Source organism: Bos grunniens, chromosome 9, assembly GCF_055505025.1.
Source record: "Bos grunniens cultivar Pamir isolate PY7600 chromosome 9, Bosgru_T2T1.0, whole genome shotgun sequence".
Taxonomy (NCBI): domain Eukaryota; kingdom Metazoa; phylum Chordata; class Mammalia; order Artiodactyla; family Bovidae; genus Bos; species Bos grunniens.
The window spans coordinates 102782650-102810620 of record NC_141173.1 but is presented as its reverse complement, the minus strand read 5'-3'; the positions used below and the strand labels follow the sequence as shown (position 1 = coordinate 102810620).

At 46.8% G+C, this 27971-nt stretch overlaps 1 protein-coding gene across 12 annotated transcripts; it reads right to left on the bottom strand.

Moving 5' to 3' along the window:
• Positions 1 to 33: 33 nt before the first annotated feature.
• On the bottom strand, positions 34 to 26933 carry CEP43 (centrosomal protein 43). Of its 12 annotated transcripts, none has more exons than XR_015132497.1 (13): positions 26816 to 26933; positions 25915 to 25968; positions 25260 to 25314; positions 24705 to 24793; positions 24127 to 24264; positions 19948 to 20028; positions 17363 to 17422; positions 7629 to 7852; positions 5663 to 5772; positions 3907 to 3975; positions 3262 to 3301; positions 2296 to 2392; positions 34 to 895 (listed from the first exon to the last, which is right to left on the bottom strand). XR_015132497.1 is itself a non-coding variant. In XM_086316677.1 (13 exons), the coding sequence occupies exons 1-13, from the start codon at positions 26915 to 26917 to the stop codon at positions 821 to 823; spliced, it is 1197 nt and encodes a 398-aa protein (XP_086172803.1). In that variant the 5' UTR covers positions 26918 to 26933; the 3' UTR covers positions 34 to 820. The 12 variants fall into 12 exon arrangements, 8 of the variants coding, with proteins under 8 accessions (XP_086172803.1, XP_086172805.1, XP_086172804.1 ...); XM_086316677.1 differs by having other exon boundaries at positions 5663 to 5775; XR_015132498.1 differs by lacking the exon at positions 3907 to 3975.
• Between the last annotated feature and the right edge of the window lie 1038 nt (positions 26934 to 27971).

Here is a 27971-nt window from a genome sequence, read left to right as displayed (position 1 = left end):
ATTAACCAGCTTACAGATCTGAAATGAAAGCACTGCTTCGTGGTTTCAGATGCATTTTGGTATTTAATATGTTTCAAAGCATCTTTACAAATAATAAATTATAACTGCAATGAGGAGAACCTGTGAATAAAACTGCTTACACGGAACCAGGGTGGTGACCTCAAATACATCAGGGACAACTCCACGAACTGATTCCACAAATCAAAAACCACAAGCACCTCCAGATTTCAATCTTTAAAATAAGCAAAACGAAGGACACACGAGGATTTTAACATAACCTTAATGATCTAGAAGACCTCCCAAATGGAAGGAAATGCAAAGCCGAATCAACCTATCAAGTGTAACTTACAGTGACGGGCTCCAGGCTGCAGATCTTCCGGGCCACAGGCCAGCTCCCTGAGGAACCACCCACCACCGCACCCTCTGACTGCAGACGCCCCTCCTGTTGCCGCCACGCCGGAGCCCCGCAGGCAGCATGCGGAGCCGCGAACTGACAGCTTTACTGACACCTTCGCGATGTGTTTAATACTGGCACTGTACTAGCTCCCTCCTTGTGGTGAATTTGAGCCTAATCAACTTTCATAGAGAAACATGTACCTAAACCAAATTAGGAATATTAAATCTTCCACACATGGGCTCAAATAGGAATTATTGTTGTTTAGTATAATGAAAGGTTAATTTTTAAAAATATCTGTAATCTTTTGAAACACAAGGCACCAACAGGGAGCAGACATTCCAGCAAAGAGTGATTGTCTGGAGGGAAAAAGGAACTGATCAGAGTCCCGTCCTTTGCTGACCAGCGTGCTTGCCTCTCTCGGGCCTATGCGACGTCTTCCAGGTAATCGGCGACGTCACTGAGCTGGGACACGGTCAGGTCCTGCGTCAGGTCGTCCAGCTGGTCGTTCAGAAGAAAGAAGAGAATCAGTGTCAGCAAAAAAACAGTCGTAAATGATTCTTAGCATACTGCTGTAACTTAAAATAGCATCTTACACTCTACAAACTGACTCACAGTGAAAAGTCCTTGTCCTGGTGTGGAAACACATACATTACCACACTAAGATACAAGCCAGTGGGAATCTGCTCTATGACCAGGGAGCACAGCTCAGGCTCCGTGATGACCAACAGGGGTGGGAGCGGGGGGGAGGCGGGAACGAGGGGACATATTTACACCTACAGCTGATTCACAGCAGAAAACAACACTGTAAAGCAATTATCCTCCAAGTATATATATATTTTTAAAGTCCTCTTCCTCACTTTCTTCTTCCTGTTTTGAAATTGGCGACGACAACAGAAGCTGAGCAGCCAGGTGAACTCGACATTAACAAGACGACTGACTGCTAAAATCACCCGTTTGTAGTTCTTTTGGTAACTTTAAAAGCAGTATTTTCAGGACTCGTTAGGATGACATAAGGTGAAACGGTAAGAGAACTTAGTACATGGTATCAGGGACCAGAGAAGGCGCCTCACATACTATCACTCAGCCTTCAGAACAGCCCTGTAAGGGGGCATAACACCATCTCAGGAATGAAGAAACTGAGGGTCACAGGCTAGAGCTTGCGGAAGCAAACACACATCAAAGAACAAGGCGGCGGGCCAGAGTCGTTACACAGTGCAGCCTGGTCGAAGGCCTTTCCCCGTGGTAGTCTGTGACAGCCAGTCCTACCTCACTCTGCAAAGCAAGCTTCACCTCCAGGTGGGAGCCACCCTGACCCGAGAGGCAGCCGCCCTCGGGTTACCGTGGGCATCAGCACCCGACCCTGAGGTGCCACCTGGCATCTCACACCTGGCACACACCTGAGCACTCTGCTCTCTGCTGACAGACAGCTCACGTGTGCATCTCCAAAACTGAGTCCTGACTTCCCCCCGAGTGCCTGTCTGTGCGGTCTCCTCCCCGGCCTGCTCAGGGCGCGCCGACACCTGCAGCCAGTCTCTCCTCCCCCGGCACCCATGGGGCTCCTCTGCGGCCACCTCCTCCCACAGGGGCTTCTCCGACGAGGACCCCTTGCCGACACCGTCCACACCCTGAGGCAGTGGCTCTGACTCCAGTCCTGACCCACTGGAGTGGCCCTACACCCACAGCAATGAAGTCCCAGTAATAACACGCAGGCATTTCACAAGCAAAACGGGCCATAACTGAAAACATTCATGACAGGTGTTGTTCTCAGATCTGGAGCAGGAAACCCCACCATAAACCTTTGCTAATTTTCAACTGCTTTTCTCCCAGCTTCTGAAGCCTCCCAGTGACTCAAGGCAACAGGCACAGACGGCAGGCCCCAGGGAGGAGCGGCCTCATACTTTATCACTGGTGTTGACGTCATCCATTTCCACAGAGAGGTCCTCCTCAATCTCTTCCCCAATACTCAGCTCACTCTTCTCTGAGCGATGGCTGGTACTAATTTCAGGGAAAAATAAAAATAAGAACTCTGATTATAAGCATTTAGAAAGAGTAACTACCATTCTTTCATGTTTCGGGCATCTTAATTCTTTAAATAAAATACAATAAAATATTACATGTCATTCATTTCATACATCCCATCTCACCTGATCCTAAGCTAACTTAGAAGCGGCAGCAGGCACAGTCCAACCCATTTAACAGATGAGAAAACTAAGGCTCACAGTGGCGACTGTGGTCACATGGCATCAAAGAAGAAAACCCAGATTTTTTAAATTTCATTTCTCAAAATACTGTATGTTACAAAGTAAACATGAATCCTAAATTGCAAGAAAAACTATCAATTGCATAAAATCCTCACACTGATTTAAAATTTCTAATCATATCTACAACAAATACTACTTCCCAATTATTAACCAAGTCATAGATTACATTATTTTTACATTTATAAAAAAGTTATTTGAAACAAAATATCAAGACATGTCATCTCAATCAGAAAAACAATTTGAGAGGGCACTTTGTTTACGCCAATTGTAGACAATTCCCACCAGTGAGACGGGAAAAGGGCAGGAGCACCGACAACCGTGCCCACACTGCTCTTGTGGCCCGAGTCACTCTTCAACGCTGGTTCCTCTTCTGATTCTCATTAAGCTCCCTGAACATGATGAAGATGTTCTTATTCTAATGTGACATCAAAAACATGCTTCAAAGTCTAGGGACAGTTCTTGATTAACTCTCTTTAACTCACGTTCAATCAACACAAAAAAGAGAAGACAGACACTAAATAAGCACAAATGTGATTCTGTCATACTGCCCTGTTCGGAGATTGTTGACAATTTATATATTTCTTGTCCAATCATTTTTCTTACCTATTAAAATCATCAACATAGTCATCTTCTTCTCCAGTCCCTGATAAGTTTAAGAAAACATACATATGTATTTATAATAAACACACCTCATAATATCTACAATTAGACATACACGTTTCCTTCAAAAACTACCCCAAGGCAGACAGAGTGAAGAGTGAAAACCCAGCTAACACAGTGGGGACAGCTGGGCTGCACTTGGATTTGGGGAAACTAACCACCCCCTCACTCGCCTCCAGCTTCCACAGCCGATTCCAGGACAAAACAGCCACCACATAACGTGCTGGAGCCGGCCATCAGCTGCTGACCTCCTGGTTCTACGGACACCTGACCCCCAGGCCAAATCTGCCTACAACCTGTTTCATGCAGCCTGTGAGCTGAGAGTGACTTTTACAGTTTTCAGTGACTGTAAAAACACCAACTCTTGACACAGACTACACGTGGCCACAAGGCCTAAAGCGCCACCTCTGTCCCTCTGCGGAGTTTGCCGACCTGTGCTTTAAACGTGCCCAGTGCCCGTCTGGGAACCCGAGCGCCTTTGTCTAATATAAGGAGCTCCGGATAGGCTGACTGGCCCTTCACTGAAGATTTTATTCTAAAAAACAATCACCTGAAAGCAATCAATACTGAAACTGGAAATTTAGTTACCCAATCCAAGTGATCCAATTTTATCGTTGACCAATTTAAGATCTTTTAGAACTGTGTTTCCCCTTTTACCTGTGAACAGGAAAAAATATGCACATTAAATTGTCTGTTAGAATACAACAGTCTCTAAACCATGCCAACTTTTTTTTTCAGGGTCTGTTGACACATGATAACTGAACACTAGTAAATTACGAATTGTGACTATAAATTACGAATAAACTATGAATCACACTGCAGTATTCATTATACAATACAATACGCTTACATCATGTGTCACATGCCCACTTTAACCACACGCTACTATAGCATACAGGCCTTTTGTACCATACTATATTCTTTTTTGGAACTTGGCAATCGAAACCATTTTCACCCAACCATAAGGAGCCCTACTGGGTATGAATTCACAGACCACAACTATTCTCATCAGTTTTATTTTTCTGTTAAACTTCTGCCTTTTGCTTCAATTTAATGGCTATTTTGCTTACTAAGCTCATCTCCTTGCCAGTTTCGTTTTTCAACCCTTGTTCTCAATGCCCTCTCTCAGTCACTACTCCTGAATCAGTATCAAGAGGGGCACGATCATAGCATTCTGGACTCCTTCCCTGAGGGTGACAAGGCCACAGGAAAGGAGAAAAGGAGGGGAACTGGCGTGGCAGTCTGACAGACATGTGGCGAGTTTACTAGATGCTGCGAGAAGCCACAGACCGCCTCCTGTGCGTGCCCTGGGGAATTCATCTACAGTGGAGGGACGTCTCACGAAAGCTCAGCAGCACTCCGTGCGTGCGCGGTCGTGTCTGACTCTGTGCCACCCCATGGACTGTAGCCCGCGAGGCTCCTGAGTCCAGGGGATTCTCCAGGCATGAATGCTGGAGTGGGTTGCCATTTCCTTCTTCAGGGGTTCTTCCTGATCCAGGGATTGAACCTGCATCTGTTACGTCACCTGCACTGGCAAGCACGTTCTTTACCTCTAGCGCCACCTGGGGAGCTTAGGAGCACTACAAGATTGTGCAAAATCCCAGAGCAATTTCCTAATAAAGATCTACTCAGAGGGACATTTATGCTCTAAACACTGGCAGTTAAACCCTGTATCTACTCTGATACAGCACACAAAGCCCATCTGCATGCTTAAGGCTGTGCCTTTAAACCCTGGGTCTACTCTGATACAGCACACAAAGCCCATCTATCTGTACTCCAACTGCACGTTTAAGGCTGTGCCTTTAAATCCTGGGTCTCATCACCATCTGTGTGCAGCAAGGCCACTCCATTTTGAGCTAACAATCCCCATCTTGGCTACATACAAAAACATACAGCTGATCCAGATCTCCAAAGGCAGAGGAGCATTTTAACATTCTTACAATGATTACTATGGTATGTACAGAATCTCTAACACAAACTTTAAAAAATTAATTGTACTTAAATCCTACATAAGTCATTTTAAATGTCCAGCAAAAGAGAGATGGCTTAAAATTATGTCTATTTATTGTATAAGACAGCTAAAAACTCAATTTTCTGAAAGTACTTTCATGGCACAGGAAAAGCAGAATACAAAACAGTATAGAAGATATGACCAGACTCAAATTTTAACAGTAACAAAATATTAACAGAAAATATCACTGAGTAACAAAATTATAGGCTATTCTTATGATTTTACATATATTTTCTGAAAAAATAAACGATCATACACAATTAGAGGAAAAATATCAGCAGCCTGCGAAGTACATGTCTTCAATCAGCAAATCTAGAACTTTCAGACACTCACCTTCAGACTCTTTCAACGAAGGGGCTCCAGCAAGGGAGCTGAGTCCACTTTTTAGGGGGGGCGCATCAGAGAGCGACGCAAGGCTTCCTGCTTGCTTACTGGGTTCACTTCTCCTGACGGGAAACAAGCACACAGTTAACGCGGTTCTTACACGCTGCCTGTAACGCATAAGCAACTTGAATACATCTCATAGGCAATGCAGGGGCTGGGAACTAAAGAATATACATGTCACAGGTTGAAGCCAAAATCTATACCTGCAAGGCAAAGCAGACTAAGAATCACTGCAAATCATGCAGGACATTATCGCCTATCTCCAGAATTTTCTCCCCCAAACGCACCTGCCCCTCTCACCAGCCTCACCGTCTGTGCTTTCACTTCAGGGGCCCAGAGATGCTGGCAAGAACAGCCCAGGAGCCGACGAGCACAGCACAACACTCTGGACGTGGCCCTGCCCGCCGGGCCACGGACGACCCCGCCGGCTGACCCCTGCTCAGAGCCGGGACCGCCCGCCTCCCGCGGACGTCTGACAACACGCCTGGCCTGCCTGCGTGCACTCTGACCCTGTGCCCTCTCACCCCTCCAGCACTCCAGGAGTCCCGTCCCTCTCTGACCTCGTTTCCAATTTCCCTCTTTAACATTTGGTTCTTCTCAGCAACATACAGGCGTGCTGCTGTCTCCCACCGTGACGCTTCTCACCCTATGTCCCCTCCAGCCGCCACCGTGTGCTCCGCGCCCCCTACAGTCAACTCAGCAGGAAACCAGTTGCCCCCACAGCCCTCCACCCTCAGGCTCTCAAGCCCAGCCTGACCCACCCCGGCCCGGCCACCCTCGAGCAGACTGCCCGGGAGGGTCCCGAGCGGCCTGCAGGCAATGAGCACGGTGTGGCATTCAGCCGCCTGCCCTGGCCTCATCTCCCCGTCCCCCTGGTTCCCCTCCCGCCGCAGCGCCCTTCCTCAGGGGCCCTTCAGCTCCCCCACCGGGCCTTTAGCTCAGAGGGATGAGTCTTTCCTGTCTCCTCCAGCCCAGACCTCTGCCTTCACACCCACGCTCACACCCGAAAACACACTTCTTCGTGTGGGCAACCTTCTTAAATTAGCGGGTGGTAAGTGCGGTCCGGACGGTCCCACGGCCCCATGCAGCCAGCCTTGCTCTCTCCACCCTTCACCTCCGTGACAGCAGTGCCAACCTTCCAGTCCCTCAGCCCAGAATCCCTGGAGGTGCCCTGACACTGCTCTATCTCCCGCACACTTACCAGCAAACCCCTTTGGATGCACATTCAGAACACATCCTTAACCAACTTTCCTCAGCACTTCCACCTGGCTCACCCCACAGCTTCCGTCTGCAGACGCAGCAGCCAGATCCCACCACAGCGCATGTCTGTCCGGTCACTGCTGCTCAGACCCCGGGCTTCCGGGACCCTCACAACGGGGCCAGACCTGGCCGTGTTGCTCCCCCGGCTCAAGTCCACCTCTGACAGGCACCTTGGCCCAGGGCCTCAGGCCCGCCACACCGCGGCCCACGTGGCCTCCTCTCCCCTCCACGAGCCCACCCTGGGGCTGAGGCCTGCTCCGACACCTCAAGGCCCAGCGGCCCTCCACACTCGCACTCCTGCCCTCACGGCTCAGCTCCCTAACGTGGCTGCGCCCTGACACGGTGCCTGATGGGCCCTTGCTGATGCTGCCATCCGAGTGTGAGTTTCCAGAGGCAGAGCCTGCCTGCCTCATCACTGCTGCGCCTGGCACGCGGCCGGCACGCACCACACACCTACCTGCTAAAATCGTTAATGTCCAGGTCTTTCAAAACCTGGACTCTTTAAGCCCTAAGAGGCTTTAAGGACACAAAATCAGATTTATGAATTCAATAATTATAGACCATTGGTGCTCATTTTCTTAAACACAAAATAAAACATGTAGAAACTCCATTTCTAAGCCTCGGGTCTGATAACATAAAAGCACAGGTTACTCACCAACCGTACGCTGCTTCTGGTTTAGGAATGGGGTCATCAAAGAAAGAATCCCCTTCCAGGTCATCTTCTTCTGGACTGGGACCCGCTTTGGCGTTGACATCCAGACTGTTGTTGCTCAACAAGGACCCAATCTTAGTTTCATGGGCCAGTAAGTGAAGACCACTCCTGCTCTTCGGTTCTGACGAGATACTGGTGTCGCTGTGACTAGCGTCATTGCTGGCCTTCTAGAAGACAGAGGAAGAGACAAGAGTTCTTGGTGACATGAGAGTTAGTTTCTAACCAACTTCTGAAGGGGAAAATGTCAAACCTGTTTATACCATTCCTCTCCTCCCTCCCTCCGTGGAATATCTTTACCCAGCCCATTCATGGACAAACTCTCCCATTTCCTCCTGCATCATGTATCACTGCTTCACAAATTACCTTAATATGTTTTCAAATGGCAAATGGAGAGCATAATAAAGAGGCAAGGAGGAGCATCATCATCAGTACATCACATAAATGAACCCAGGAGAAACACAGAGAACATGTCAGGAAAATGCACAATTTTCTACTCAGTGCCAAATACCAAGGGCATCAAGACCAAAGTTTTGCAAGTGAAATCATCACTCTTAATTCAGACTTTCAGTGACTCCTAACCCACACCTTCCTTGTACTCCCATGGACGCATGTATTTGTATGTTACTATGTGAAAGTTAAAGCTTTAGTCGCTCAGCCATGTCCGACTCCGCGACTCCATGGACTGCAGCTCACCAGCTCCTGTGTCCGTGGAATTATCCAGGCAGGAATACTGGAGTGGATGGCCATTCCATTCTCCAGGGGATCTTCCCCACTCAGAGATGGAACTCGAGACTCCGCATTGCAGGCAGATTCTTTACCATCTCAGCCACAAGGAGAGTCCCAGATTTCCACAGCCTTAAAGCCACGCACGACTCTGCCAAGCATTCATTCTTACTCTTGTCCTACTGACCTGGTGACGTTAGCACAAAACGTGCTTCTTGTTTTCAGTCAGCCTATCCTTCACAACCAAATTTTATTCTATCCTTGGTCAGACTTCTTTTTGCCTTTAGACATGTCTATGTCGACAACAATAAAATTAATAATGAAACCAAAAAGCCAGGTTAGCAATAAGAAGAGCAGCTATCATTTATGGAAAGCCTTCAAATGTCTCCCATGGTTGCCTGATTTTAATCCTCAAAGTAACTCTATGGTATGCGGACAGGTTCTGTCTTCCCTGCCGACAAGGAAAGGGAGGTGCAGAGGCGTCTCGGTCACTTGCCCAGGCCTCCCGGGGGCTCAGGGGCCTGCTATCAGAGTCTGATTCCAGAGGTTATGCGAAAGGCCTATGCTCTCTGTTCAGCTGAGTCACAGGAAACTGCAGTTCTTATGGGTCAGATCCAGCCCTCCCACTGAAGAGAGCAGCACTGAGTAAGCTCCAGGTGTGTGAGCGGACTGCTCTCCTGAAGCACGAATATGCAACACAGTCTCTGCTCTGTGTGTGCTCAGTTGTGCCCGACACTTTGCAACCCCATGGATCCCATGTAGCCTGCCAGGCTCCTCTGTCCATGGAATTCTCCAGGCAGGAATCTGGAGTGGGCTGCCACTCCCTTCTCCAGGGGATCTTCCTGACCCAGGGATTGAACCCAGGTCTCCTGCATTGCAGGCAGATTCTTTACCATTTGAGCCACCAGGGAAGGCCCCGTACTCTACTACTATGTAGCTTTAAGAAATTTAATGTTTTCAGGCATGAATTCTCTCAAAAACTGAACCAGAGTAGTCTTTTCCAAGTCAAGTTACCACAAGGAGTGAAGAAAAAAAGGGATAGGCGGTTGGGGAAAAGCTGCTGACTACCGAAGCAGGGCAGTGACAGCACGTGTTATAACTGATTGCACGAGACACCAGGACGACTGCACTTTTAACACGGGTGTGGCAGGGGACTGTGCAGTAACATACTCGCTGACATTTTCACACTCGCTAGAAGGCACGGTTAGGCGACAGCAGGTAAGACACACGCTATGCATTCCGTACGTTATTAACGTAGAGAAATAAGTGGTTGTATAAAGAGATGTCTGGAGAGAGAAACACCAAGTTATCTCCCTTTCAGACAACATAGGGTATTTTCAAAGAAGCACACAATTTTTCAAATTTCCTCACAACCTTCTTGAGGTTTTCCTGTTATTATTAGTTACAGAGACACACCAACCACTTACTTATTTCTTAATAAGATTCATGCCCATTATAATTTCTGATTTACAAATGTTTTAAAAGATTTGTATATTTTCAAAGGAATATACATTAGGAAATAAATACCCTGAATTATTCTGCTATTTAAACACATTTATGACTATAGATACTGAGACAGTATCCCCTTCAAAACACCCCTGAGAAAACTCAAAAGGATGCCTGACCTGAAACAGACAAACACAAATGTAAAGCACATTACAAAAAACAATCGTCATTTCAAAGTCTCACATCATCAACATAACTTAAATTCATACAATGAATTATCTGAACTGAGTAACTAATATAGCCATGATTATTTTTGACAGGTTTTAGCAACATTCTTGCTATGAAACAAAAGACTAGTTTTAGGAAGACAACTTTCATGGCATAGCACATTATGATGTTCAACATAATACAAACATACTTTTAAAAACTAAATTATAGTTCTATTTGTCTATGGAGTAAAAATTAAACCTCAAAAACACTGAAACTTCTTTGGAAGTGTTCCCAAAATCAACTTCTAAATCACACAGGAATGTGTCATTACTTTATAACTGGCTCTTTTTTTTTTTTACCAAAAAGACCATTATCTAACTGGGTTACTAATGAATTCATTAAATTTAATTCCACGTATTTTTTACTATTAAACAAAAAAAGAAATCCACATTAACAGGAGAAACATTAATCAAAACATATTGTAGATTAAAACAAAAGTACTGCAAAAGTGTGACCAGAAAAAAAATCCTCTGACAATGGTTTAGAATTCATACCGGACTACCCTAGAGGCCCTGGAGATTATTATGAGTTAAACTGTGTTCCCACACAAGGTTCAGTTCAGTTCAGTTCAGTCACTCAGTCGTGTCCGACTCTTTGCGACCCCATGAATCACAGCATGCCAGGCCTCCCTGTCCATCACCAACTCCCAGAGTCCACTGAAACCGATGTCCATTGAGTCGGTGATGCCATCCAACCATCTCATCCTCTGTCGTCCCCTTCTCCTCCTGCTTTCAATCTTTCCCAGCATCAGGGTCTTTTCCAATGAGTCAGCTTTTCGCATCAGCTGGCCAAAGTATTAGAGCTTCAGCTTCAGCATCAACCATTTCAATGAATATTCAAGACTGATTTCCTTTGCGATGGACTGGTTGGATCTCCTTGCAGTCCAAGGGACTCTCAAGGGTCTTCTCCAACACCACAGTTCAAAAGTATCAATTCTTCTGTGCTCAGCTTTCTTTATAGTCCAACTCTCACATCCATACATGACCACTAGAAAAACCACAGCCTCGACTAGATGGACCTCTGTTGGCAAAGTAATGTCTCTGCTTTTTAATATGCTGTCTAGGTTGGTCATAACTTTCCTTCCAAGGAGTAAGTGTCTTTTAATTTCATGACTGCAGTCACCATCTGCAGTGATTTTGGAGCCCAAAAAAACAGTCAGCCACTGTTTCCCCATCTATTTCCCATGAAGTGATGGGACCAGATGCCATGATCTCAGTTTTCTGAATGCTGAGCTTTAAGCCAACTTTTTCACTCTCCTCTTTCACTTTCATCAAGAGGCTCTTTAGTTCTTCTTCACTTTCTGCCGTAAGGGTGGTGTCATCTGCATATCTGAAGCTATTGATATTTCTCTCAGCAATCTTGATTCCAGCTTGTGCTTCTTCTAGCCCAGCGTTTTTCATGATGTACTCTGCATATAAGTTAAATAAGCAGGGTGATAATATACAGCCTTGACGGACTCCTTTCCCGATTTGAAACCAGTCTGTTGGTCCATGTCCAGTTCTAACTGTTGCTTCCGGACCTGCATATAGGTTTCTCAAGAGGCAGGTCAAGTGGTCTGGTATTCCCATCTTTTTCAGAATTTTCCACAGTGTATTGTGATCCACACAGTCTAAACGCTTTGGCATAGTCAATAAAGCAGAAATAGATGTTTTTCTGGAATTCTTGCTTTTTTGATGATCCAGCGGATGTTGGCAATTTGATCTCTGGTTCCTCTGCTTTTTCTAAAACCACCTTGAATATCTGCAAGTTCACGGTTCACGTATTGCTGAGGCTTGGAGAATTTTGAGCATTACTTTGCTAGCATGTGAGATGAGTGCAATTGTGTGGTAGTTTGAGCATTCTTTGGCATTGCCTTTCTTTGGGATTGGAATGAAAACCGACCTTTTCCAGTCCTGTGGCCACTGCTGAGTTTTCCAAATTTGCTGGCATATTGAGTGCAGCACTTTCACAGCATCATCTTCCAAGATTTGAAATAGCTCAACTGGAATTCCCCAGGGATGGGGGAGCCTGGTGGGCTGCTGTCTATGGGGTCGCACAGTTGGACATGACTGCAGCAGCAGCAGCAACTGGAATTTTATCACCTCCAATTGCTTTGTTCGTAGTGATGCTTCCTAAGGCCCACCTGACTTCACATTCCAGGATGTCTGGTCTAGGTGAGTGATCACACCATCTTGATTATCTGGGTCGTTAAGATCTTTTTTGTACAGTTCTTCTGTATAGTCTTGCCACCTCTTCTAAATATCTTCTGCTTCCGTTAGGTCCATATCATTTCTGTCCTTTATTGAGCCCATCTTTGCATGAAATGTTCCCTTGGTATCTCTAATTTTCTTGAACAGATCTCTAGTCTTTCCCAATCTATTGTCTTCTATTTCTCTGCACTGATTGCTGAGGAAAGCTTTCTTATCTCTCCTTGATATTCTTTGGAACTCTATTCAAATGGGTATATTTTTCCTTTTCTCATTTGCTTTTTGCTTCTCTTCTTTTCACAGCTATTTGTAAGGCCTCCTCAGACAGCCATTTTGCTTTTATGCACTTCTTTTTCTTGGGGATGGTCTTGATCCCTGTCTCCTGTACAATGTCACGAACCTCTGTCCATAGTTCATCACGCACTCTATCAGATCTAGTCCCTTAAATCTATTTCTCACTTCCACTGTATAATCATAAGGGATATGATTTAGGTCATACCTGAATGGTCTAGTGGTTTTCCCCACTTTCTTCAATTTCAGTCTGAATTTGGCAATAAGGAGTTCATGATCTGAGCCACAGTCAGCTTCTGGTCTTGTTTTTGCTGACTATATAGAGCTTCTCCATCTTTGGCTGCAAAGAATATAATCTGATTTTGGTACTGACCATCTGGTGATGTCCACGTGTAGAATCTTCTCTTGTGTTGTGGGAAGAGGGTGTTTGCTATGACCAGTGCATTCTCTTGGCAAAACTCTATTAGCCTTTGCCCTGCTTCATTCTGTACTCCAAGGCCAAATTTGCCTGTTACTCCAGGTGTTTCTTGACTTCCTACTTTTGAATTTAGTCCCCTATAATGAAAAGGACGTCTTTCGGGGGTGTTAGTTCTAGAAGGTCTTGTAGGTCTTCATAGAACTGTTCAACTTCAGCTTCTTTAGCATTACTAGTCGGGGCACAGACTTGGATTACCATGATACTGAATGGTTTGCATTGGAAATGAACAAAGATCATTCTGTCGCTTTTGAGACTGTATCTGAGTACTACATTTTGGACTCTTTTGGTGACTATGATGGCTACTCCACTTCTTCTAAGGGATTCCTGCCCACAGTAGTAGATATAATGGTCATCTGAGTTAAATTCACCCATTCAGTCTGCCGATTCCTAGAATGTCGACGTTCACTCTTGCCATCTCCTGTCTGAGCATTTCTAATTTGCCTTGATTCATGGACCTGACATTCCAGGTTCCTACACAATACTGCTCTTTACAGCATCAGACCTTGCTTCTATCACCAGTCACATCTACAACTGGGTGTTGTTTTTGCTTTGGCTCTATCCCTTCATTCCTTCTGGAGTTATTTTTCCACTGATTCTTCACTGTCCCCCAAAAAGGGACATTGTAAGCCTATTGCACAGGACTCGAGAATGTGCCCTCATTTACAAACAGGGTCACTACAGATGTAACCAGCTATGAGGGGGTCATGGAGGAGGAGGGTAGGCCCCTAACACAATACCCCTGGTGTCCTGATGAGAGAGAACAGGTGAACACAGGGAGACGGCCCATGAACACAACATGCAGGTTAGAGAGCATGCAGGAGGGCCAGGACCCATGAGAAGCTGCCGAGAGGCAGGCAAGGACTCTCCTTCCCACCTCCGAAGGAGCCAATCCTGAGACACCCCTGATCCCAGCCTCCAGCCTCCAGAGCCGGGGACAATGCACGTCCACTGCTCTGAGCTACCATGTCTGGGGGACTTTGTTACAGCAGCCCTGGGAACTAAGAGGTATTTATAATAAACATCTGAAACATAACGAAGTTGTGTCTTGTCTTAACAGAGAGGCCTACTGCCCAGCACCACGCAGTCACTAAGTGCCCTTCGCGAGTGTCAGGACTCACACACTTGAAGGTAAACTACAGCAAAACGGAAAGAAAACTTCAGTGATGATCCATTTTCACTAACACTTACACAGTCAAGACTTTAATCATTTCTACATTAACAGAGAATTAGCACCATAGAGAAGTTTCACAGAGAAATTACTCTTTTCCCAGTAGCTGAAAACTCAATTATTAGACTGTCTTAAATACCTGTCTTAAAAGCTTACTTTTCTACACTAAAGGCTTAATCTGCACTGTTCTTAAGAGAGAAACATAAAAGCCAAAGGAATATCCCAGCTCTGCCAAAGCATTTCAAAGTATCTGTCCAGTTTTAATTCCCCTGTGCCAGGCCTCCGCTCCCCTCCCCACTCCCGTGTCTCCTGCTCCGGCGCCAGCAGGCGGACTCTTCACCACTGAGCCACCTGGGAAGGCACATCAACTTAAGGCTGGGCTTATCCCAGAATTCCGAAAATAAGGAACAAATTAAGAAATGTCATTTATTGAGAACTTGAGGCAAAAAAAAAAAAAAAAAACCTCAACAAAAATTAGTTTTAAAACACCTGAAAACAATTATGAACAGAAAAGATAACCTTCGATGCGCCATTTAATGTGATGATTGAAACTGCTTAATGTTGAAAACAAACAAACCATCTAACATCTTACTCAGTTTTTTCATCTGAATGGTAAAAACCTTTGTGGAGCCTACCAAGTCTGTTGTGATTTTTTCTATTTTTTCCAGACAACTAGCACCATGCTTGGTACAACAGAACAGTTTACGATTAAACAGATTATTACAGACACACTGCAAATGTCAGTACACACTGAAAACGTCTGAGTAAAGAAACACCTCCTCATCCAGTATTTTTGCACCTTGCATTCCTCCTCTACTATCCATCCTTCACTGTTTTACAACAATGACAAAACCAGGAATGTAACTTTTATTTCTACTAAATTAGTCCAAAACCTTAGATTTTTCTATGTATATTAACAGGTTTACAACAGTAGTAAGTACAAACTAGTTATCCACATAACTGATTTTTTAAAGTTTATTTCTGATATGAATATAGCTTCTCTGAAAATAGCCAAGTTTCTGAATGAGTAATTAATACTTATGCCTTACCACAGGCAAAGCAAACAGTAAGGCAGGGCAGCTCTTCCTGCTGGGCACCCAGGGCTCGGGCTCTTCACGGCCGGGTGGCACTCCCCGATGAAGGTGCCACCCTCCGGTGTGAAGGGCTGCCCCTGGGGCCCGGCTGTGGGCCACCCCAGACCAGAGGCAGCTCGCTGTTCTGGTTGTTAGGTGTGGAGCGTGTCGGGCTACTTCGTGGTACTGGGCACCTGCTGTGTGCACAGGGCGGAGCAGAAAGCGGGGATGGGAGAGGAACAGGCTCGTCTCTCAGGCTGGAAGCAGGCAACACGGGGACAGCACAGGCTCCTCGTAAAAGCGACTCAGAGATGCGAGCAGGAGGGAGAGGGGAAACTGTTTCCAAGTGACTGAGCCAGTGCTCTGGGCTCAGGAGTACAATCACGAAACAAGAGGGGCGAACTTGCAGCCTGCAACTCCAGCGTCCGGGCGGACAGACTCTCCAGTCATCCCTCAGAGCATGCGAGCCCTACTTGGAGCAGAGGAAGCGGGACGTCTGGGCCCCAAGGCTGCAACCAGCGCACAAAGTGAAGTGCGTCTCCCGGGGGCTCTGGTTCTACACATCAACTTCTTTCAAATGTTCTAGCGTCTTTAAAACTCATGACAGCATCAAGAGTTTAAAATGCAATACTACAAAATAGACTTTAAAAAAAGGGTGAGAAGTTGATTTAGGACATCTATAACAAAATTCCAATTTATACTTTCAATTATTTTCTTAAGGTCTGTCTCATCTCTGCCATTTGACCGTAAGCTGCTTCAGGGAGGATCTGTGTTAATCTGTCTTGCTCTCAGCACTTAACACTGAAGACTCTCACTATGTAAATATACTCCAATACATTTTAAAACATCTTCTCATGCAGCAGTGCACAAAGAGCAGTGTGAACAAATGTAACAACAGGCACTTACCATGGAAACCACTAGGACTAACGCCAGCTAACACGGCAAACACAATTTTTCAGAACGCTAAAATTTTGGAAGTCTTGAACTCAGTGAAAAAAATCTGTACATAAACTAAGACTCAACAAGGATTAGCGACTCTCACAGAACTAAACATTAAATAACTTGATTTTATTCGAAATAAGTGTAAGAATTACATTGGCAATTGATAATTACTCCTGAGAATTCTAATATTTAAATATTATAAGCAGCATATCTACAAACTTGTTCAAAGTCTGAGACCTTTTGGGGAGGAAAAAAAGCAGCCAAGGCAGTGACACAGCGGGTCCCCGAGTCCACTGTGGGCTGGCGCTTGGAGAGCCAGGGCTTGGAGAAAGGCTAACGGACGCAAAGGGCTGACAGCTGTTCAACACGAGTAGAGTGTCCTGAAGGATACCAGGGATGGCCTTTCGGTTACCAATTGCTGCTGCTGCTAAGTCGCTTCAGTCGTGTCTGACTGTGTGCGACCCCATAGATGGCAGCCCACCAGGCTCCCCCGTCCCTGGGATTCTCCAGGCAAGAACACTGGAGTGGGTTGCCATTTCCTTCTCCAATGCGTGAAAGTGAAAAGTCAAAGTGAAGTTGCTCAGCAGTGTTAGATTCTTCGAGACCCCATGGACTGTAGCCCACCAGGCTCCTCCGTCCATGGGACTTTCCAGGCAAGAGTACTGGAGTGGGGTGCCATTGCCTTCTCCTCGGTTACCAACTAGAGCTTATCCAAAAAGTAGTCTGATGCTCTAATTACCTCAGATAAAAATCAGAAGGTTAAGAAAACACAGGTGACCATCCACTTAAGAGGAAAGTAAAGTAAGAGGAAGGTATTTTCAACTTTTTCTGTTGCCAACAAATTAAGGAATTTTCAAGGCCAAACAGAGCAGAGTTTTAAAATACAATAATATGATTTTCACTGGGTAAAAACTGGAAGTCAAGCTACTTTTTCTTTTATGTCGCCATGACTTTGGCATATTCTGCTTGTAGATAAAGAAAGCGGTATTTCAAAAGAAAACACAGCCCTAGGCCAAGGGGAACTGGGCACCCGGGGAGGCCCGCAGGGGCTGGCGGTGTGCCCGGCCAGCCGCTCTCCTCCCCGCCCTCCCGCGTGTTACCTTGGCACCAGGCTGCTGCCCGCTTGTCTTCTTGTTACCTTGTCCTTTATACCTTGGTATCTGAGCATGAGAATGAAATGACATTTTAACACAAAATAGAAACCTTTAAAAGTAAACTAATTCATACCAAACTAAAAAAGATTCCTATCAGAAAATGTCTTAAAAATGGAAAGTCTAATATATTCTAAACATTTTTTAGCCTTTTCTTGACACTCTTCCTAAACTCACGCTACAGTTCATGTCCAGCAGTCACGGGGTCACACACGGGGCCCACAACCTCACCCCACCCAGCTCCCCGCGTGAGACTCACTCCTTCCCGCTCTGGCCAGAGGCACCCCGAGAAAGCCAGCCTTCCATCCTCGAAGCTTCCTTTAGGAACCGCCTTTCTCGGGGGGGAGCAGAGTGAGCTCGTCTGGGCCAGGCTGGCCCTGGGCTTGGCCACAGCTTCCCAGGACTCCTAGAGCTCTCCAGGCTGATGAGGTGCCCTTCTTAGAGCCCCAGACATTCAGAGACCTCAGAGAGAGAAGGAAGCTGGCCAGAAAGGGGTAGGCAAAGTACTGGGATCCTGAATCAAGACCCTGTAGGACTAGAGAGGAACCGCATTTTAATTGCCAGCAGAATGCCTTGTCTCCAAACAGCCCCACTAGAGATGAGCTACGGTGTCCGAAGTGCCCACTGCCCCCACAGGCCTAGGTGCTGACGGAGAGCCCAGGCAAAGCTGAAGACCGTCAGAGTGGATGGGGACCACCCGAAAACAATCAGGTGTCTCCAGGTTCACCTTAAAACTTACCATCACTTCTCTGTACTTACGGCAACATTTCCTGACTTAAAAGTTAAGAGTCTCATGATCATTCTCATGATCGAGCTTAAAACATTTTTATGTAGAAAGAATAGAAATACGTAACAGACATTAATATTTCATCCTGAAGACATACAATATGTGCAAAGTCCGTATTCCTAAAATGCTTTAAGAAAAAATATCTAAAAAGAGAACTTCCAAATAACTCAGTGCTACAGGCACTACTAAGTATTTAGGAATATGCATTAATTTAAATACCACTAAGGCCAGATATTGTCACAGAAAGCAATGCTTTCTTCTCCTGTGGCTCTCTGTGTGGCACTTCACCTGAAGACAGCATCAGACTGACTCACAACCTCTCTCTCCCTGCACAGAAGTTTCAGCCTGATGAGCATCGTAGGAGAATCCGTCCTAGACCAACACCTGCCCACCTCCCTACCAGGAAAGGCTAACTGGACCTCAGGAAGCAGGACAGCTACCAACAGCATGATGGCCTCATTTCTGGTTGCGAATAATGCACAATATTCCTCTGACTCCCAAATTTAAAAAATAAAAAGGAGCCACAAAATCAAAGAACCAGCAACAAACAACTGGAACCATTCACTGGTGCCTACTCCCAGGCTTCTGGAAAAGAAAGGAACCTAGCAGTGTAACCGCTGCTCTCTAGGCGATCACCTGATTCAGAAAGACACAGCTGGAACCACGAACACCACAGCACCGGAGCCGTTGGGGCGGGGGGACGCACTCCACCAGAGGCGCTCACGCGGCACCAGCAGACCCACGCCCCATGGGCAGCACCCGCGGGCTTGCCTACCGCGCGCAGCGCCACCCGGCGCAGGGGAGGATGCCCTTCCTGACCGTCACCCTTCCATCCACCCCACTAGGATGGGCAGCCCTGATTCTAAATTCCAGCAGCGGTCCCACTCCGTTTCTTCTCCATTATCCAAATCCCTGAAGTCAGAAGGCCTTAACTTGAACTCACACACACACACACACAACTCATACACACGTGCACGCACAGACACACACTTCATACACATGCACCCACACAGATACACAACTCATACATACACGCGTGTGCAGACACATGCACACACGACACACAACTCATACACACGTGCACGTACAGACACACCCCTAATACACACACATGTGCAGAGACACACACGACTCATACACATACGCATGCACACCACACAAAGACAACCAGAGTACATAAACGTTCTTTTAAGCTCTCAAAATAGCTCATCAGTATAAAAAATCATCATAATGCACAATTCCAAATCTGAGCACCTGTCTACAGTATTTAACACAACACTTTTACATTCTGGAACTTAATATTCTGAAATTATAGGAATTTAAAAGTGAAAAATCAGTAAACTTCTTCTGTCAATTGGACAAAATGTTCACAGTATGAAATGAATGCAAATATCCTACAATTCTGTCATTTAACAGCACATTTCTTTCTATGGTACAATACTCAAAACACTATCAACAAAGCAAAAGAATTAAAAAAACTTTTGATTAGAAAAAGTAAATTTAGCATTTTAAAAGTGTATAGTACTAAGACACAAATCTCATGTGGCTCAGCATATAAATCACTGATGAAACAATTTAAGAACATATTTACATGGCATTTCCTACTGACTTGTATAATGGTCCCAAAGGGGCTTATTAAAGTTTCAGAAGAGTCTCATAAATAAAAACTTCAACCAAAGATAAAAAGCACCTTCAACAACAACGACACTCGTACCAAGACTAGAGACGGGAGCCTTGGCCCGCTCACCTTACTGGGAGGAGTGTGTGCGCCTGTTTTTCCTTCTGGTGACTTTGGTGGAGAATGTACGTCAGACAGGTCCAGTGCGCCCTGAAATATTACATGGTTGAAAATTAAGACACGTTTAAGAACAAAGCATGAAATACTAGTCATACCTCAACAGAATTTAAACACTTAAAACCACTACACAATGTTGCCATTTTTATTTCTTCCTATTAATATAAATATCCTTAGATTTTCTCCAAATTTTACCACAAATACACAGACTTAGGATTCTAATTACCTGCTGAGTGTTTCCCTCAAGCACTTGGGACAGGCTCCCCAGGCCACATGTATTAATAAATACACCCCTAGCGTTCTTTCCAAGCGAACCTTCTCGCTTTGCTTTCCCTGCTCTCCACAAAAACACTGTCCTCTGATTCTCAAACATATCTCTTTCTTCCCTCCCTGGACTTCTTTACTTCATTTGGTCTCAAAAAAAACCCTCATAAAAACAAGTAACTATTTCAAAAATGCGGGATGGGGCCCTCAGTTACAGGGGCTGCCAGGAGTGAGAGAGGAAAGAGAGAGAAGGTGCAGGGCAACACTGCAGAGCTGGGTGGGGGAGAGAATCACTTCAGGCGGAAAGAAGAGAAAAAGGACAGGGCAAGGAAGCAAAGGCCACTCTGGGGTGCGCTCTGTCTGAGCTTCCAGATTCAAAACCAGGCATGGGGCTAGAAAGCCAGGTTGGGACCACATCATGCAGGATCTTATAGCTGAGGAAGTGAGAGTTGCTCAGGCATGTCTGACTCTTTGAGACCCCATGGACTCCTCTGTCCAAGGAACTCTCCAGGCAAGAATACTGGAGTGGGTAGCTGTTCCCTTCTCCAGGGGATCTTCCCAACCCAGGGATTGAACCCAGGTCTCCCGCACTGCAGGCAGATTCTTTACCAGCTGAGCCACCAGGGAAGCCCACCGCTGAGGAACCTGGAGATTATTCAGTGTCATTCCATACTTACTGCAATGTTTAAAGAGGGAAGAAATAGACAAAGGGCTAAATTTTAGAATTAATTCAGCAATCATGAACAGAAAAGACTGAAAAGATGTGGATCCAGCAACCTGGTTTTAAGGAAGGTTTAAAACGCACGTTCTGAGGCTTCCCAGGTGGCCTTAGTGGTAAGGAACCTGCCTGCATTTCAGGAGGGATAAGAGGCGTAGGTCCCGTCCCTGGGTTGGGAGGATCCCCTGGAGGAGGGCAGGGCAGCCCACTCCAGTCCTCTTGCTGGAGAACCCCATGGACAGAGGACCCAGCAGTCTACGGTCCACAGGGTCGCAGAGGCGACCGAAGCAACTTCACATGCACACACAGAGAATCACTTTGGGTGAAAGCTTCTCTGAGTTCAGTGGGCTAATCCACAGCTAGTTTTCTTCTCCAGAATCAAAAGTCAAAATGAGGTCAATTAAATCTACAATTTTTTATTTCATTATAAAAATCACAGAATGTTTCCCCTCTAAGTGATAAGGACTAGTAAATGACAAAAGGGCCCACGCAGACACCGTGAGCTCCCTACTTAAAGTATCAATCCACTGCGTGTGTGCGTGCGTGTACATACACGAACTACTAAAATGAGACACCCGGGCATGAAGGGTGGAAAACCAGCACGAAGTAGAGATGACACGTCCAGCCTAACGGGTCTGTATCCTGAGGGAGGAAACGATCACCTTCTGGAGCTACTGAGACCCCAGGCTGGGTCCACGTGACAGACCTCACCTACGAACCAGGCAAACTGAGTGGGAAGCTTTGGACCCATCTGTGAAGAGTCACAGACTGAAAACGCATTTACTGAGTCTCGATTCCAATCAAACCTACCGGACAGGAAAACTACTGTGTCTGTGTTTGAGGCGGACATCCTGCCAAGGAGGGTATAGAGAGCTCCCAGGAAGCAGCCTTTCTTTCAGGAGGTGCTGCCAAACCCCCAGGGCCCAGGAGGGACAGCGACCACTCTCACTGACAAACGGGGCCAGGGCGAGCCGAGCCACAGGGACAGAACCTACGCAAACCGAGACGGGACGTGCAGGAGGGGCCGGGCGGGTGTGGGGTGGGGACCACTTCTGCTCTGGTACAGCTTTCACTGTCAGAAGTAAAGACAACAAAGTCAGTTTTCTTTCACAAAGATTCAAACGTGCCAGTGAGTTAACCAGGTGAAAGGCTGGAAATTCTGGTCTCAAGCCTGTAAAAACAATTGGGCTGGGCTTGGGAATCCTGTGTTCAGTCCTAACAGCAAAGGAAGGAACAGGAACAGTGGTCATGGCCTGCCCAGCATGGCTCCCGGAGCTCCATGACGCGGCAGCCTCTAGTCCTCGATGCGACCACCGATACACCCGAGTCTCTCCATCTCACAGGTGCTGGGCCTGAGACACGTGGAGGGTAGGTGGCCAAAGAGGGTCACACACAGGGTGGAGCAGAGCCTGGGTGTCACCCAAGCAGTCTGGCCACAGAGTCCAGGTTACTACTAGGATGCTAAGGCAGGGAGAGCAAACCAGAGAGACAGAGGGCAGCCACCACTGCACAAGGGGAATCCAAGAGCAGAGAGAAACAAGACACAAGGGGCAAGTGGAGAGACAGCAATCTGGGCCCCAGAAGCCAAAAGACGTGTCACCTCCACCCACAGACTGAGGCCCAGGACCAAGGCCACCTTTTCATTCACTAGAAGCTGGCACAACGGCCTCATGGAGTAAGTTCATACCAAAAACTGCTCAAATATTACAAATGACTGAGCCCCAATGCATGAGCTGCAGTCAGGGCTCACCACCTTCTCCAATGCCCTTCCCACACTCTCCCCCAGTCTCACACTGAGACGGAGCTCAACAAAATTTCAACCTGAAACAACTACTGCTCTCTAACTAAAAACTACTGCCCCTAAAAAGTGCAGAGCTGACCATGGATGACAGTGCCTGTCCTCCATGACAGCTGTGTGAGAGCTCAGCTACTGCCCCTAAAGAGTGCAGAGCTGACCATGGATGACAGCGCCCGTCCTCCATGACGGCTGTGTGAGCTCGGCTGCTCAGTAGTGTCTCTTTGCAACCCCATGAACTGTAGCCCGCCAGGCTCCTCTGTGCATGAGATTCTCCAGGCAAGAAAACTGGACTGGGTTGCCATTGCCTTCTCCAGGGGATCTTTTCGACCCAGGACTGGAACGCACGTCTCTTCCATGTCCTGCACTGTAGGTGGATTCGAACCACCATGGCAGCCCTAATTGAAATGTCCATTTCCTTATGTGAGCACACCTTGACTAGCTCCCAACTCCTCCAGAACAGATGGCTTGCTTATATTTTATCTTTTAATTAAACCATCTATTTAGTATGCCTTTGATGCTATAGGTACTCAGTCACGCTTTAATGATTTTCAAAGATTCTAATGGGAAACACACAGCCCATAGCCTCCCAGGTTCCTACCTGCCCACCTCTGTTCAACAAGATACCTGAGACAATCACAGTGCTGTCTGTCTGTGAAACAGCATCTTGATGGGATATGATTGTTTGTAAAGGAAACCAGACCATTAATCTCATTAGCATGATTTCTAAAAAGAAAGGCTAAGAATCAGAAATACAATGGCTAATTTAAACTATGAAATTGTTTAGAAACTGCAAAATCAACAGTTCAAAGTTTTAAGCCTCGTTTTAAAAAGACTTTAAGTTCAAAAACTGTTTAACAAGCCTACAGTTCAGCCCGTCTACGTTTAGAAGCAATAATAACAATAACGACCAGCGACCCGTCGGGTGTCCTCAGTCTCCTTCATGCACCGACTCGTGCACGTGAGCCTCCCAGGGCCTGAGTGGAGTCCACCATCCCCGTCCAGAGGAGGAGCCGGGTGGGGAGTCGCGTGAACAAGGCCGAACTTGGTTGGTGGGGGAGCCGGCAGGGGCTCCACACACCTGGTCCGAAGGGCTCCACACACCTGGTCCGAACCCTACGCTTTGAGGGTCCCTCCCCAGAAAAGGCACAGCAGCAGCCTCAGAGCTTCTGCGTCTACAGTTTTCATCAAATTGTGCATTTATACAACCTCTGAGTATGTCTGGTTTGATTTGAAGGAATGGCCTCTTTTTATTTCAAGCTTACTCAACACGTGTCAACTACCCCGCACGGCCGCCCTGGATACGCAATGACTGGAAACAGGAGCAGATAGCAAAGGACAGGACGGTACTCACTTCCCCACTGGTCAGCGCTTTTTCTTTTTGTTGACAGCGTCTGATCACTTCTAATAATAAGGGTCCACCCACAGTACCTTCGGCTTCAATAATTCCTAAATCTCGGGCTAAATTCTCTCGACCTTCAAGACCTTGAAACTGGGAAAGAAATAAGATGTAAGAAAGTAAAACAGAAATGCACAAAAATATAGCAAAACTATTTTCAGAGGTGAAAGAAAACTATTTTCAAACTTAAAGGCATCTCTAAACTCAAAGACACCATTTTTCTAATGAATGAAATCTCCATTTTTTAAGATTACACATCTCCATGTTTCAAGTCCCCCCTAGCAGGCGCAGGCCAACACCAGAACACACTAACTCTGCAAGAACAATTCTGGCAAGTTCTGTGAAGCAGGGACACTGGCGCCAGCTGTCTAACAGCTCAGATGGCTTTTAAGAAACTAAGACATATCAGCTATAAAAACAATCTTTATGCAAGACACTCTACATTGTCAAATTTTGTTAATTTTCAACTTGTAACGAACGCATCTGTGTCAAAGGCAGCTTCAAGGACAGACATTAAAAAGCATCATTCTTACTGTGCTAGTTTCAGGTTGAAAAACTGCCAAGGTAAAGTCAAGATTAAAAAACTGAAGAAATTCGGCAACAAGACTGGCCACCAGCCGGCCTGCAAAGAGCAAAAGAGAAAGTGGGAGAGGATCTTTAGGAACCAAAGCCTCATCACCGACACTGGAAGTAAGATAGCTATAGGGAATAAAGTTTCTCAAGGTTTTAAACTACAATTTCTTCTCTCTGAATAATACAATTAAGGGATAAATGTCTCAGTCTCCCTCATTAGGATTGTCAGTCTGAAACAATAAGACAATATGACGTTCCATAAATGGATTAGACTAATTTGCTTATAACTTTTTGCAGTAAGTCAGCTTTCTGTAATAAAACTGTCTTTTACCAACAATGTTCCATAGCCAAGGATTTTCAATAGCAAACCAACGGTTGTCCAATCATATACAATTTAAAACGAGAACTTCTAATATTTGAAAGTTCAAAAAATAATCTGAAATTCCTGACTTCTCTCAAATGGAGTCAAGATTCGAAAATTCAGAGACAGACAAAATAAACAACAAACATCTTACCGTCCTTTGTATTTAAAAACTTTCTCAGGCTCTCATTGACTAAAGGAGTTTTGTTCTGTTAAAAAAATGAAATATCATTAAACGTTACATGTTCGTCCCCACTACAAAATGTAGACCAAAGTTTAATTTTTTTGCAAGATATTAAGTAAAATACTGTCACACAAAAAATCATGGTTAAACCCATTCTGTAACTACTGATTATTACAGGAATGGTTTTTTTGTTAAGGTGAGGACTGAGACAGGTAAGGGAGCAGTTAGGAGATTGTTCCTGACAGCAGCAAAAGAAATTTTTAGGTGTAATTTAGGTGTAATAGTAATGGATTTTAAATGTTAATGAATTAGAGGATCCCTGGAGCATAAAGGACTATGAAACCATTTATTCAAGTGTTTCCAATTTCCCCTAAGGAAAGGGATCTATGAGATTTAGTACTGACTTCAGAGTTCCTGTGATAACTTTCTTTAGGTTACTCCAAAAGTCTAAAGTATACATGAAAAGAGAACGACCTTGACTCTCCCCTAACAGTAAAGAAGCATAATCTTTAATTCAAAATTATCCCTGGCTATACACTACTATAAACGGCATCTCAAAATGGCTTTTAAGCAATTAAACTTAAACATAAATGAATATGGTCCTTAAAGTTTGTAGATTTCATACCTCTACTTTTTCTTGCTCCTCTAGTGCTAAAAACACAGCTGCTCGGAGTTCAGCCTTTAAAAAGCGGGGTGGAGAGGAGGAAAAGAACAAAAATTATCTCCAGACAATTTTCATGGCAAGAAGCACAAACACCGAAATTTCCAAAGTCAAAACGAAAACCAGCAAGATTACAATGCTTAGGAGGCAGGTGCAGAGAGAGGTCAGAGGGCATCCTGACGCACTCTGAAGAATATGACACAAGCTCTCGAGTCCACTGTTCGTGCCCCTGGCACTGTCTCTCTCAGCACCCATGTCTCTGGTTTCAGCTGGGACCTCCATCCTTAACCATGCCCACCAGTAGTGTGAATGAATGAGAAACACACGCCAAGAAGCAAGCCGTTGGACATCCGCACCCCGCTTGTTACAGAAAGCTGGAGGGGCTGGCCGACCGGCAGCACAGGCCAGAGGCGGGGGACAGCCAACGAGTGGAGAGCAACTCGACCACCGGACTGTGGGCGACTGTACGATCGGAGGCGGGGCGGGGACCGGGGGGAGCAGTGGGCAAATGAGCCCCAAACGTGCAGTGGGCATCAGAGAGGACAGTGAGCAACTGGACCCCAAACGTGCAGTGGGGACCAGAGAGGGCTGCGGAGACTGGACCCCGGACGCCGGGGTCGGCCTCCTCCGACTAAAGCCGGCTGGGCCCCTTCGTCCGCTCACTGCCGCACCGCCCGGGGCTCCCCGTGACTGACCCCGGACCCCCGCGCGGGCCGCCCCCGAGGTGGCCGGCGGCTCGGACCCCAGCCCGGGCGGCCCCTCCATCGCGCCCCGCGCCCCTTTGTGACGCCCGCGTCCACACGGGCCCTGCGGCCCGCGAGCGCGGCCCGCCGCCTACCCGCCAGCTCCCAGTCCCCCGCCTCACCTTGATGCGGTTCAGGACCCCGCTGTTCTCCAGCGTCTGCACCAGCAGGTCCCGCAGCTCCGTGTCCTCCTCCGCCACCACCGCGGCCGCCGTCGCCGCCATCTTGCTTCTCCAAGACAACCGCCCAAGCCGCGCCAACGGCCGCGGTCGCCTCAGCCCGCAGGGCGCGCGGCCGAGACCACGCCCCCGGCGTCGGCGCGCAGCCCGCCGTCACGTCGGGGCGGGGCCTCGGGCGGTGCGGGGGAGGCGGGGCCGCGGGCGGTGCGGGGGGCGGGGCCGCGGGCGGTGCGGGGGGCGGGGCCGCGGGCGGTGCGGGGGGCGGGGCCGCGGGCGGCGCAGGGTTGGCGGGGCGTCGCGGTCCGCAGAGGCCAGAGGCTTGGTGGGGCCCGGGTGGAAAGTGGGGTTAGGCCCGGAGGCAGGCGGAAATAGCGGCGTTTGGAAGGTGTCAGGTGCACGCCTGCGGGTCGCTGCTGTGGAAGACGGGCTGAAGTCCTGGGTCCCCCAGTGGCTTCCCAAGGTGCGGCCGAAGTGTGCGTGCAGGGCAGCTGTGTGTGCACGCTCGCCGGGAGCGCACACCTCCCCACGCCGTGCACTGCAGGGTGTGTGGACGTGCAAACGCTGCGTTGCTGTGTTTTCCACCCTGCGTGTTCACACAGCTCTTCTGTCACGTGTGGAGGAAGGTGATCCCAAACCACTAGCACTTCCAGGGGAAAGCTGTAGATTCTAGAATCCTCCGACGCCCGCCCGGCGAGTCTGCAGCCCATCCTCAGAGTCGATTTTCTCCAGGAGCCGGGGCTCTAACGCGCTGGCCTGCAGGTGACCATCTGGGTTACAAATGAGTGAGAAAGGAAAAGGCACGGTTTCCTGGCAGGTCTGTTCAAACTGACATGTGCCTTTCCAGACAGCCTTACACGTGGGTATGTTACAGACACACAGTACTTTTTTCACTTCCCTAATTTGGATGCTATGCTGACTACTTTTTAATTTACTAACTTCACTCAATAAATCCTGATCATTTTTTTGACGGGTACATATATATTCTGCCTCTCTCTTTTAACTCCTATGTAGTATTCTCTTTAAGGATGTTTCATAGCTATTTATAATAGGCTCTGATTTATTTACATTTGTTTTGTCTGTTATGAAAGTTACTCATACC

Bases quoted from the DNA above. Each gene is read 5' to 3' on its own strand.
- CEP43 (XM_086316677.1), bottom strand. From the start codon at position 26,917: ATGGCGGCGACGGCGGCCGCGGTGGTGGCGGAGGAGGACACGGAGCTG. The intron at 24,794-25,259 runs GTAAGATGTTTG...TGCTCTTTGCAG, and splicing joins GTTTTTAAATACAAAGGACG to GCCGGCTGGTGGCCAGTCTT. The intron at 3,976-5,662 runs GTGAGTGTCTGA...TCCTGTTCACAG, and splicing joins TTCGTTGAAAGAGTCTGAAG to GTAAAAGGGGAAACACAGTT.